This window comes from Scyliorhinus torazame, chromosome 14 (assembly GCF_047496885.1).
Source record: "Scyliorhinus torazame isolate Kashiwa2021f chromosome 14, sScyTor2.1, whole genome shotgun sequence".
NCBI lineage: Eukaryota > Metazoa > Chordata > Chondrichthyes > Carcharhiniformes > Scyliorhinidae > Scyliorhinus > Scyliorhinus torazame.
Genome location: NC_092720.1, coordinates 195996034 through 196008053, shown reverse-complemented (window position 1 = coordinate 196008053; position 12020 = coordinate 195996034). Strand labels below are relative to the sequence as shown.

The following is a 12020-nucleotide window of genomic DNA, read 5'->3' as shown; positions in this document are numbered from 1 at the left end:
TCTGTTGCCAACCACAGCTATCTCCCATTGAGGCTTGAAGCCAGTGACTATCCTGAATTGCCCAAGACTACGCTCATCAACTCAGTAAATCATCAGAGGATTAAAGTGCCAATAATTTAATACTATCCTTTCTCAAGTTCTTCTGCAATCAGGACAAAACCTAACATTGACACTGACATTATCTGAGAAAGGAGGAAAGACGTTGACAAGGAGCAATGCTGAGGGCTCTTCACTCCATTCAGGCTGCTGCTGCCACAATACAAACCCGACCAACTTAGAGCTGTGTTTTGAATGATTCAGTCCCCTGTCCTTATTGACTCTGGCAACTTTCTGTTGCTCACCCTCTAATGTGTTAGTTTGTGTATTGCCTCTGATTCTCAAATTCCTCTGATTCTTCTCTCAGGTTAAACATTTTTGATGATTTATGGGAATGAAGTCATTTCCTCCAAGCCCTTCCTGTAAACGTTCAATGTTACAAACCAAATTTGGACCTGGTGATATAACTACATCTAAAAGACATTTGTTTTTATGCAAATCTGGATGGAAAAGATGAGTAATGCAGGGCTGAGACATAGCTAAAATCACCAGAATCTTCGGCTCCAGAAAACCAATCCTCCAGCTTTCCTATTGAAGGGCCACTGTCTTCTGAACTCTATGCTATCCAGGATAAGTCAATACGTCTGCTGAAAATACATTAGGTCCTTTGGCGATCAATTTATGGCTACATAAAGGACATTGATTTCATATCTGAGATGAGAGTCCTTGGACAGGGTTCTCTGTTTCAGAGACATAAGTGCTGATGCCGGGACAGAATTGGAGGACTTCAACAACAGCAAATTTGGGGCCTTTCTCTGAGCAATTCTTCAACTGTAAATGGGCTAGCACCGGCGTCACATGGAACAGAAGCGATTCCAATGAGAAACAGTGTCTGATACGACGGAGCCAGGATTTGCACTCGAGGGGCTGACGAGCTGCAGCTGCATATTAGCACTCCACGCCCCACACACACTCATCCCAGCCAACAAGATGGCACTGTGTTGGAGCTCGTCCATCCCATTGATGGGTCGGTCTGGACAGAGAATACCTACGGTGTGGCCTGGGGGACACACCCATATGACTCATGGCACAAAGTTAACAGTCTGCAGCATGCGCAGCGGCATTGCTGCCTTGAAGGCCGGGGCAAAGGTGTTCCGTGCCCGCCCACCCTGACCCCACAGCCCACCTCCTGGCTGCCCCCGCTATTCCCTCCAGCCCTGGCATAAGCCCCAGGCCAGCAGCATGACTGACTGTAAACTATGGCAATGTTGGACCCTTTTCGTACCCCCCCCCCCCCCCTTCCTCAGCAGCCACGGTGCTTGTTTCCCGTCTTTTTGAAACCATATGTGAACCTCGCCGTTGGTAATTCTTCCCAGTAGAGGCGGTGCATCGCGGAAGCCGTGGAGAAATACCAGGTCAGGCCCGCTAATAATATGCGAACAACGATTATGGTACGTGCGGAGTAGAACACATTGACACCGGTATCGAGGCGCCGGAGCATGCCATTTTGGCGGACAGCCGGCGCGGACCACGGTTTTGGCTTCATGACTGATTCGACATCCAAAAGCCTTTCCCGATTTTGGCGTTGGCTGGGGTGGAATACGCCCCTGACTGCACTGGCCCCCAGTCACTGGATAGAATCTGTACATTCTGTAGCCACCCACTTTTTTTCTGCAACATCCAGTGTTGTACGGGAAATGCTCACAAAAGATAGGAAAGTCACACGAGACCCCAACTCCTGTAATTAGCTATATTCCTTTACTGGGCAGCAAGCAAAAGAAAGAGACAGCAGGGTGCATTTCAAACTTTCCACCACGGCATAAAACTGGCGTTGTGGATGAGCAACAATTTGGGGGTAAATTTGACTCTGTGCAAAGGTGCAGCACAGGGAATCAGCAGCATGTTTTACATCGCTCCACATATTTATCTTCATTAACTCTGCACAAAAATGATTTTACACGGGAGCAGAAATTTGTAAATCTACCCCAGCTGCATGTCGGGGGCTATCCCAATGCTGAAAACAACAGAGGAAGTCCTCATTTGACTCACAGTTATAAATCTCACAGACAGGTGTTCAGTTTTGAGATGAGAGGGGTGCGAAGAATAGGTTCCTTCTGTGCTGCAAGATTCTGAGTAAAGTATGACGTTAAGAAGAGTGATACGATGGGCTATGTTTTACTGAGGTTGGGGGGGATGGTGTCGAACAGTGGAGCTGGAATTACAGTGGGAAAACCAGGTGAATATACGCTACATTTGTGGGTTTTTTTGTTCCCACTCAAAGCTAGCCGAGAGATGATGGCAAACCTACTGAGTTTTTCCAGCTTCTGTTCTTGTTTCAGATTTCAGTATCTGCACTAGTTTGCTTGTATCTCATTTAGAGGATAGCTGGCTATTGGGTGAGCAAGCTTTCAGCCAAAGAGTTGCAAGGGCGGTGGATCTAAGGGCAGTGGGATGGGGAGGGGAATTTGAAAACCTGAGAAGGTGGGGATTTGAGATGAGGCCATAGGGAGTGAGGCAGGAGGCACAGTTGAAGGCCTGAGGAATTGGAGGGTGGGAGTCTTATGTCGCAGATCATCGGCAAGGGACAGGTACGGGTCGCTCTTCGGGATCTGAAGCCAGGTTTGCAGAGTGAGGAGAAATGCACAATCAGTGATGGAATCAGATTTGAGATGGGAGGCCATCTCTTGGCAGGCAATCTCATTGACGAGATGGGAGGTAATCTTATCGCATGAGATTAGAGGCCTCGGGGAGGGGCCAGAGCCCTTGTGGGGTAGGTCGGCAAGTGTCCAAACTCAATGGTTTGGTCAAGTATGTAGTCTGGATCTAGCAGGTGAGTGAAAAAGTACTTTCCTCTGATGCACGATCAATTACACTCAAGACAAAGTGATTTCATAACTGAAGGCTTCAATTGACCAGAACTTGTTCCCCAGCAGCCTCGGCACAGAAAGTGAAGGGCGCTGGGTCGGCACCGGCCCCCACACTCTGCCTGTCAGGGCGGAGCTACGCATCAACAGCCAATGGTAAACTCCTAGGTTTAACCAATGGTCATCAGCCTCTTGGGTACCGCAACACCTGATAATACCACATTCACCCCCTGTTAAAAAAGAGTCCGGCGGGGGTGGTGGCCAGTGGTAACAGTCGTCTTTAACATGGTATGATCAGCTATGGAGGTACCGTGATACCTCCTTACAGGGCTGTCGAGAATATTTACAAAGTATTTGTTCACGGTTAAAGTCACAGCGAAGCAATCAGTCGATCGGGTGGCCTGGTCGTCCTTCTGGATCGTCTGGGCTTCGGTGGTGATTCTGGTGGGGGTCCAGGTGGTTGCAACTCCGGGAGCATGGTTTCGGCCTCCCTGGCAGCTTCGTCACCCCGGCGGCGCTGTTGGGGCAAACGGTTGACACGGGGGCGGCGGGGGCGGGCCGAGGCAGGAGCGGCGGGAGTACTGACCCTCTAGTGAGGTGCTGTGGGGGTGGGGGTAATGGTTTGGGTGCGCGTGGGGTTCCGGCGGGTGCCAGGTCCAGTAAGGAGACCGTATCTTGCCGGCCGTCAGGGAACGCCACGTAGGCGTACTGGGGGTTAGCGTGCAGCAGGTGGACCCTCTCTACCAACGGGTCCGACTTGTGCGCCCGCACGTGCTTCTGAAGCAGGATGGGTCCGGGTGTCGCTAGCCAGGTTGGGAGCGAGGTCCCGGAGGAGGACTTCCTGGGGAAAACAAGGAGACGTTCATGAGGTGTCTGATTGGTAGTTGTACAGAGCAGCGACCGGATGGCGTGGAGGGCCACCGGGAGGACTTCTTGCCAGCGGGAGACTGGGAGATTCTTGGACCGTATGGCCAGTAGAACAATCTTCCAGACCGTTCCATTCTCCCTCTCCACCTGTCCGTTTCCCCGGGGGTTGTAACTGGTCGTCCTGCTTGAGGCAATGCCCCTGCTGAGCAGGAATTGACGCAGTTCGTCGCTCATAAAGGAGGACCCCCTATCACTGTATGTACGCGGGGAAACCGAACAGTGTAAAGATACCCTGGAGGGCCTTGATGACAGTGGTTGCGGTCATGTCTGGGCAGGGGATGGCGAATGGGAACCGGGAGTACTCGTCAATCACGTTCAGGAAATACGTGTTGCGGTCGGTGGAGGGGAGGGGGCCTTTAAAATCCATTCTGAGGCGTTCAAAGGGACGGGAAGCCTTTATCAGGTGCGCCCTCTCTGGCTGGTAGAAGTGCGGTTTGCACTCCGCGCAGATTTGGCAGTCCCTGGTGACTGTCCTGACCTCCTCGATGGAGTAGGGCAGGTTGCGGGGCTTGATGAAGTGGAAGAAACGAGTGACCCCCGGGTGGCAGAGATCCTCGTGGAGGCGGTCCACTTGTGCAGTGGCACAAGTGCCACGGGACAGGGCATCAGGAGGCTCGTTTAGCTTCCCCGGACGGTACAAGATCTCGTAGTTGAAGGTGGAGAGTTCTATCCTCCACCGCAAGATCTTGTCGTTTTTAATCTTGCCCCGTTGTGCATTATCGAACATGAAAGCAACCGACCGTTGGTCCGTGAGGAGAGTGAATCTCCTGCCGGCCAGGTAATGCCTCCACTGTCTCACGGCTTCAACTATGGCTTGTGCCTCTTTTTCGACCGAGGAATAGCGAATTTCGGAAGCACGGAGGGTATGGGAGATGAAGGCCACGGGCCTGCCCGGGTTGGTTGAGGGTGGTCGCTAGAGCTACATTGGACGCATCGCTCTCGACCTGGAAGGGGAAGGACTCGTCGATGGCGCGCATCGTGGCCTTTGTAATGTCTGCTTTGATGCGGCTGAAGGTCTGGCGGGCCTCCGTCAACAGGGGGAAGGTTGTGGACTGGATTAGGGGTTGGGCTTTGTCTGCGTAGTTAGGGACCCACTGGGCGTAATAACTGAAAAACCCGAGGCAGCGCTTCAGGGCCTTGATGCAGTGAGGGAGGGGAACTCCATAAGGGGGCGCATGCGTTCAGGGTCGGGGCCTATAACTCCATTTCGCACTACGCAGCCTAGAATGGCTAGACGGTCGGTGCTAAATACGCATTTATCCTTATTGTACGCTAAGTTAAGGATTTTCACGGTCTGGAGAAATTTGCGGAGATTGGTGTCGTGGTCCTGCTGGTCATGGCCGCAGATGGTGACGTTATCCAGATACGGGAACGTTGCGCATAAGCCATACCGGTCAACCATTCGGTCCATCTCTCGCTGGAAGACCGAGACCCCATTAATGACACCAAAGGGAACTCTTAAAAATTGATAGAGCTGCCCATCTGCTTCGAAGGCAGTGTACTTGCGGTCACTATTACGGAGGGGTAGCTGGTGGTAGGCGGACTTGAGATCCACCGTGGAGAAGACCTTGTATTGCTGTTGATCCTGTTTACCAGGTCAGCTATACGGGGGAAGAGGGTACGCGTCCAGCTGTGTAAACCTGTTGATGCTCTGACTAGTCAATGACCATCCTATGTTTCTCCCCGGTCTTTACCACCACTACTTGAGCTCTCCAGGGACTGTTGCTCGCTTCGATGACCCCTTCCCTCAGCAGCCTGATGACGGTCCGGTCCTGGGCACGGTACCGCCTGCTCCTGGTGGCGATGGGTTTGCAATCCGGGGTGAGGTTCGCAAACAGGGAAAGCGGGTCGACCTTAAGGGTCGCGAGGCCGCAGACAGTAAGGGGGGTATAGGGCCCCCGAATTTAAAGGTCAGGCTTTGCAAATTACATTGGAAGACCAACCCCAGGAGGGTAGCCGCGCAGAGGTGCGGCAGGACATAAAGGCGGAAATTGTTGAATCTCCTGCCTTGGACAGTGAGGTTCGCCAGGCAGAACCCCTTTATCGCCACCGAGTGTGACCCGGAGGCCAGGGAGATCCTTTGGTTTACAGGGTGGGTAATAAGTGAACAGCGCCTTACCGTGTCGGGGTGAACAAAGCTTTCCGTGCTCCCAGAGTCAATCAGGCAAGACGTCTCGTGGCTGTTGATGAAGACCGTCGTTGTTGCTGTTGCGAATGTCCGAGGTTGACTTTGGTCCAGCGTCACCGAGGCCAGATGAAGCAGTTGCGAGTTCTGATTGGGCAGCGTGTAGTCGGCCGTGCTGGGGGACAAGATGGCGTCTCCCATGGGTCGCACATTGTGGTCGGGGATGGACAAAATGGCGATGGGGATGAACAAAATGGTGGCGCCCACCCGTCCAGCATGGTGTCCGGGGGGCAAGATGGCCGCGCCCGTGGGTCGCACGTGGCCCTAGGATAGGGGGTGTGGTGAGCGATGGCCGGTCAGGGCCTGAAGGGGGGGGTTGCCGCGGCGGTCCGGAGTCGCTGGAGACCGCGGCCACGGCGCGGGCCTGACAGACACCCACAAAGTGGCCCTTCTTGCCGCACCCTTTGCAGGTGGCGGTGCGGGCCGGGCAGCGCGGGCGGGGATGATTCACCTGCCCGCAGAAGAAACAGCGGGGCCCGGCGGCATTAGCGGGCCGTCTCGCTGCGCAGGCCTGTGGGATAAGGGGGAAGGTCTGTGGGGCTGCCGCTGCGGGGTGCCACGCAGCCCAGGGGGCCGCCACGCGGTTGGGAGCATAGGACTGCTTGTTTTGGGAGGCTATGTCCATGGACCCTGCCAGGGCCCGTGCCTCTCTAAGTCCCAGAGTGTCCTTTTCTAGGAGTCTTTGGCGGATCACTGAGGAGCTCATACCTGCTACGAAAGCATCCCTGATTAAAAGTTCCGCGTGCGCGCTCCCTGAAACTTGCGGGCAGCCACAGTTTCGGCCCAGCACCAGTAGCGCCCGGTAGAAATCCTCCAACGGTTCCCCGGGGCTTTGCCGTCTAGTTGCAAGCAGGTGACGTGCGTAGACCTGATTTACAGGGCGGATATAATGTCCTTTTAACAGTTCAATCGCGGCATCATAGTCCTCCGCCTCCTCGATAAGGGTGTAGATCCCAGGGCTGACCCTTGAGTGCAGGAGATGCATTTTCTGTCCTTCTGAGGGGGTACCTCCGGCCGTCTCGAGGTAGCCTTTAAAGCACGCCAGCCAGTGTTTAAAGATTGCAGGCGAGTTGTCCGCGTGGGGGTTGAATTGTAGGCACTCCGGTTTGATTCGGAGATCCATCCTTCCAGCTTAAGTCTAGTCGATTAAATTGATGCACGATCAATTACACTCAAGACAGTGATTTCATAACTGAAGGCTTTAATCGACCAGAACTTGTTCCCCAGTAGCCTTGGCACAGAAAGTGAAGGCCGCTGGGACGGCACCGGCAGGCGGAGCTACGCATCAACAGCCAATGGTAAATTCCTAGGTTTAACCAATGGTCATCAGCCTCTTAGGTACCGCAACACCTGATAATACCACATCCTCCAGCTGCCTTCACGTTCCTTTTTGCTGCCAAGACCCGGACAATCTGAATAGTCAAGAGTTAAATTTAAAATAGTGGATCAATGCAATGTTACCAACTTGCGGCATGGTAGCACAGTGGTTATCACTTTGCTTCACAGCACCAGGGGCCCGGGTTCGATTCCCGGCTTGGGTCACTGTCTGTGCGAAGTCTGCAGGTTCTCCCCGTGTCTGCATGGGTTTCCTCGCACAAGTCCCGAAAGATGTGCTTGTTAGGTGAATTGGATATTCTGAACTCTCCTTCAGTGTACCCGAACAGGCACCATAGTGTGGCGACTAGGGTATTTTCACAGTAACTTCATGCAGTGTTAATGTAAGTCTATTTGTGACACTAATAAAGATTATTATTATTATTTAATTTGCTTGTTCGCTGCTGCACTCTTGTTCCACCTCCCTCAAAACTGGTGAGCTGGTGGGTTGACACAGATTTTTTAATTCTTTAAGCTCCCACACAGCCCAAATTTCATTTTGGGCTTCAAATGCCTTCCTATCATTCTATTAAAAAAGTGTATTTATGCCATTGTTCACCCATTATGGCCACGTGATTTGGCAAGTAACAGCATTCTTGTCTCCTAAGAATATGCTGGTTTTGATACTCCCTCTTGAGTGTAGAGCACAAAGTCCGGGCTGACATTCCAGCGCAGTATTGGGGGTGTACTGCATTGTCTGAGGTGGAGTCTTTCAATAGGACAACAATGAAAGTAAGACCCCGTCTGTCCTCCTGGCTAGATGCAAGGTGTCCTTGGCACTATTTTGCAAGTGTACGGGAGCTTGCCCTGGTGTTCTGATCAATATTTATTCTTGAACCAACATAATTGACACAAGACATTTGGTCATCATCTCACTGTTGTTTGTCGGAGCTTACTGAATGAAAACTGGCTGTTGCATTTCCCAAATTATAATGATGGCTATCTTACAAAGTACTTCAATGGCTGTAAAGTGATTGGAAGGCGCAAATTTTTCATTTTGTGTGTTTATGTTTTGCTCTGAGTCGCTGATTTAGGCACAAGGGTTGAGTGAAACTCTCCCACTGCAGATTTCTCTAACTTTAACAGCCTTGGGTTCTAATTGATGCGATATCAGTACTTGTGCAAACTCAGATGTATTTCAGTTCAGGGACTGCAAAAACGGAAGTCATGTAGTAGGATGACAGATACAAACAAATCAGAACAAAGACACTCATTGTTTGTCCTTCTGTTTATGTTCTAGGTCTGGGACAGGTGGATGGGAATCCCAATTCTTTGCAACGCCTGGTGAATGGGACTTGGGGGCAGTCGGTCAGGTTATCATTAAATTTACCATGGGCAGACCCTTTGATGGTTACTTGGGACTTCAGAAACTCATCCGCTGGGAGAAAGATTCAAGTGTGTACGAAAGCCCGACACAACCCAGTAGACTGTCACAATGACTTTGGACAGAGAATCTGGTTAAACCTCACAGACTACAGCCTGGAAATACAGACCCTGCAAAAAAGTGACCAAGGCCTGTATGAAGTTAATGCAAGATCAGAACAGGATGTTTACGAAGAAAAGGTGGAACTACGGGTTTATGGTAAATTCACTTTAATTTAAAAAGTACATCTCGGACCTAACACTCCTAGTTAAAGGTAATTGAGCAGATATTCCTGGATCTGTGCCCAAGTGCCCTGGATCACATGGGTGGTGAATATTAAAAAATCAGACAGGTTTGTATACAGGCCTGTAAAGGAACCTGTATTTTATTAACATTTAAATTAATGTAGGAAAATTGGACTGGTTCCTCTACCGAAGTGCCATCCAACCCACCTATATTTTTGTGTGTTTGTGTGAGAGCCAGGGAAATATTCCCTGGAATTCTGACTTTTGAGATGTATGTATGTATATATAATAGTACAATTCGCTAGGATGGAATTTCAAAGCAATTCTTACCATAAGAATTGTGGAAGAATGTCACAAGAGTTTCATTAATATATTCAGTGCATATAAAGGGCAACATTAAACCTGAGGGAAATGAGACCAAGCCTAGCCATACTATATTAGAAAGGATAGGTTTCCTGAAGAACTGCTTTGGGGTTGTCAAAAATGTTGAAGAAGTTAAACCTCTAACTGGCCAATGGTAACTCTATCCCAAATCATGGGAATGGGCTCATTGGCATAAAAAGTCAGCCACCAATTTACAGTTCTGTGAGGGCATTGGAGCTGTGAGAGATCACAAATATCTATCAGAATCCAGCTGCCCCTCTGCAGATGGATGGAGATTTTTTTTTTAAATGTGCTGTTGGAAATGTTCAATTAATCCACGTTTTCTAGTTAGTGAAGGCACACTTTTGTCCTGGTAGAGGCAGAACTGACCGGTTTCTATGATGAGGCAATATTATTTGACCAATCTTGCCTTTTTCAAATATGTCTCAATCAAAGAGGGCACCTACTTCTTGAATTAAATTTCCCATCTTAAAAAAAGTTGCAGAAATGGCACGATCATGTCTTCAATGGCACCCCTCACGAGCACAACTTGAGACATCCGCCTCCCTTCCATATGGACTTTACAAACGTAACATTTCAGATCGCTTTTATTTTTACAAAATATTTAGTGCGTACTGCACTAAGTGCCAAGATGGCCACGTTTTCCACCATTCTCAATGGCAGGTCTCCTCGCCCTATCAACTGCCTTAGCGATGATTAGGTATTTATCTGCGGGAAACATGCTGGATTCGCCCACCACACCGTAACCTCGCTGCTGCTATGTCCCAGCTGCCATATTTAAAGTGTAATTGCATGAACCAGGACTTTTTAAAAAAGTATATATATTTTATTAAAGTTTTCAAACACAATTTTTCCATCTTACAAATCAACAAAAAAGATAACACAATAACTAATAGACAACATTATTTAAATAAAATAGTGAACTAACAAAGTAACAAAAAACAGTGCTCCACCCCAACCAGAACAAACAGGTTGCCACCCCCCCACCCCCCCGGGCTGCTGCTGCTGCTGATCTATTTTCCCTTAATGTTCCGCGAGATAGTCAAGGAACGGTTGCCACCGCCTGGAGAACCCCTGAACCGATCCTCTCAACACAAACTTCATCCGTTCTAGTTTTATGAACCCTGCCATATCGTTTGTCCAGGCCTCCACTCCGGGGGGTTTCGCTTCCTTCCACATGAGTAAGATCCTTCGCCGGGCTACCAGGGACGCAAAGGCCAGAATATCGGCCTCTTTCGCCTCCTGCACTCCCGGCTCATCCTTGGCCTCTTTCGCCTCCTGCACTCCCGGCTCATCCTGCATAAACCAGGACTGATACACAGCGAGGAGTTAGCCCCAAAATGAATGCACACTGCTGCTCTCAAGTTCAGCGACACCATTCTGGAAGTTGAGGTCTACCATGAAATCCTCTACCCCCACTCTGGCTACTGATCCCACCAACTTCACCACTCCGAATTGGGAGGCAGTGGGTGTTAACTCAACACACGAGTTCCAACGCCCAGTGCAGGAAAAGGACAAATGATCCCATCCGTGCTGCCAGGGTCGGTCCATAGTTGGTACTCGTGCCTCATGGACTCAGCGGCCCATCACACATTCCCATTGATCCTTTTGCACATCCACCTCAAGGGGCATCACTGCCCACACTCATACACACCTTGACATCTCTAGCAGGCTCATATCTACTTCAGCTCATACCCTCATCCTGCCCATGGCTCCACTCACCACACGCCCATGCCAGGCATCCTCATAGCACCAGCGCATTGGTCCAGGCTTTTGGGTTACTCATCCAGTCATATAACCAATAGACTATTGTACTCACTTTGAATAAGCTTTGGGCCATAGAATCCCTACAATGCAAAGGAGGCTATTCGGCACATCAATTCTGTACCGACCCTCTGAAAGAGCACCCTACCTAGGCCCAATTCCTCACCCTATCCCTGTAACTCCAGCTCAACTGCATATCTTGGGACACTATGGAGAAAGTTAGCATGGCCAATCCACCTAACCTGCACATCTTTGGAATGTGGGAGGAAACCAGAGCATCTGGACGAAACCCACGCAGACACGGGGCGCCAAATCCATACCGTCAAGGCCGGAATTGAACCCAGGGCTCTGGCACTAAGAGACAGCAGTGGTAATCACTGTGCCACCATGTTGCTCTGTCACCTGTCGTAATGGACGGTCTCTGGTCCCCCAGCCACCTGTTTCTCGGTGGCGTGCCGTTTGCTGGCGGTGGGATGCTATCTCCCGCTGCTTGTCAATGGGATTTCCCATTGAATCCACCCCACTCCACCAGGAAACCGTGGGCAGATATGTGCTGCCAGCAGGAAAAGAGAATCCCAACGGCTGGCAAATTCCAGCCAATATCTCTCCTTATGTCGATCTGTATCAGTTTTTCTTTGGTGAATGGGGCATTTCATTAAAGGTGCAATATATGTGCAAGTAGTTATTGTTATGGTCAAGAAGCAGTGTGAATCTACACTGGTCAGGTGGACACTAAGGAAGTATGACAGAGTATAAAACAACATACACTAATGTTATTTTTAATTCATTCTTGGAGTGTGGCCATTGTCATTAAGGACAATATTTATTTCCCATCCATAATTGTCTTTAAGATGCTGGTGGGTGTTGTTTGTGACTGC

General features: G+C 50.1%; 1 protein-coding gene and 1 long non-coding RNA gene across 4 annotated transcripts in view; one reads left to right on the top strand and one right to left on the bottom strand.

Annotated features, from left to right (window-relative positions):
• LOC140390321 (uncharacterized) overlaps positions 1 to 12020 on the bottom strand; it is a 95765-nt gene that overhangs the window by 10824 nt on the left and 72921 nt on the right. The gene's annotated exons all lie outside the window — the stretch shown is intronic.
• LOC140390320 (SLAM family member 9-like) overlaps positions 1 to 12020 on the top strand; it is a 65935-nt gene that overhangs the window by 30617 nt on the left and 23298 nt on the right. For all 3 annotated transcript variants that reach the window (XR_011934608.1, XM_072475379.1, XM_072475378.1), the window contains exon 2: positions 8627 to 8968. Coding sequence is in view for 2 of the 3 variants with exons in the window: in XM_072475379.1 (XP_072331480.1) it covers positions 8627 to 8968 (342 nt within the window). In the remaining variant the exon portion in view is untranslated. The remainder of the gene's footprint in view (positions 1 to 8626; positions 8969 to 12020) is intronic.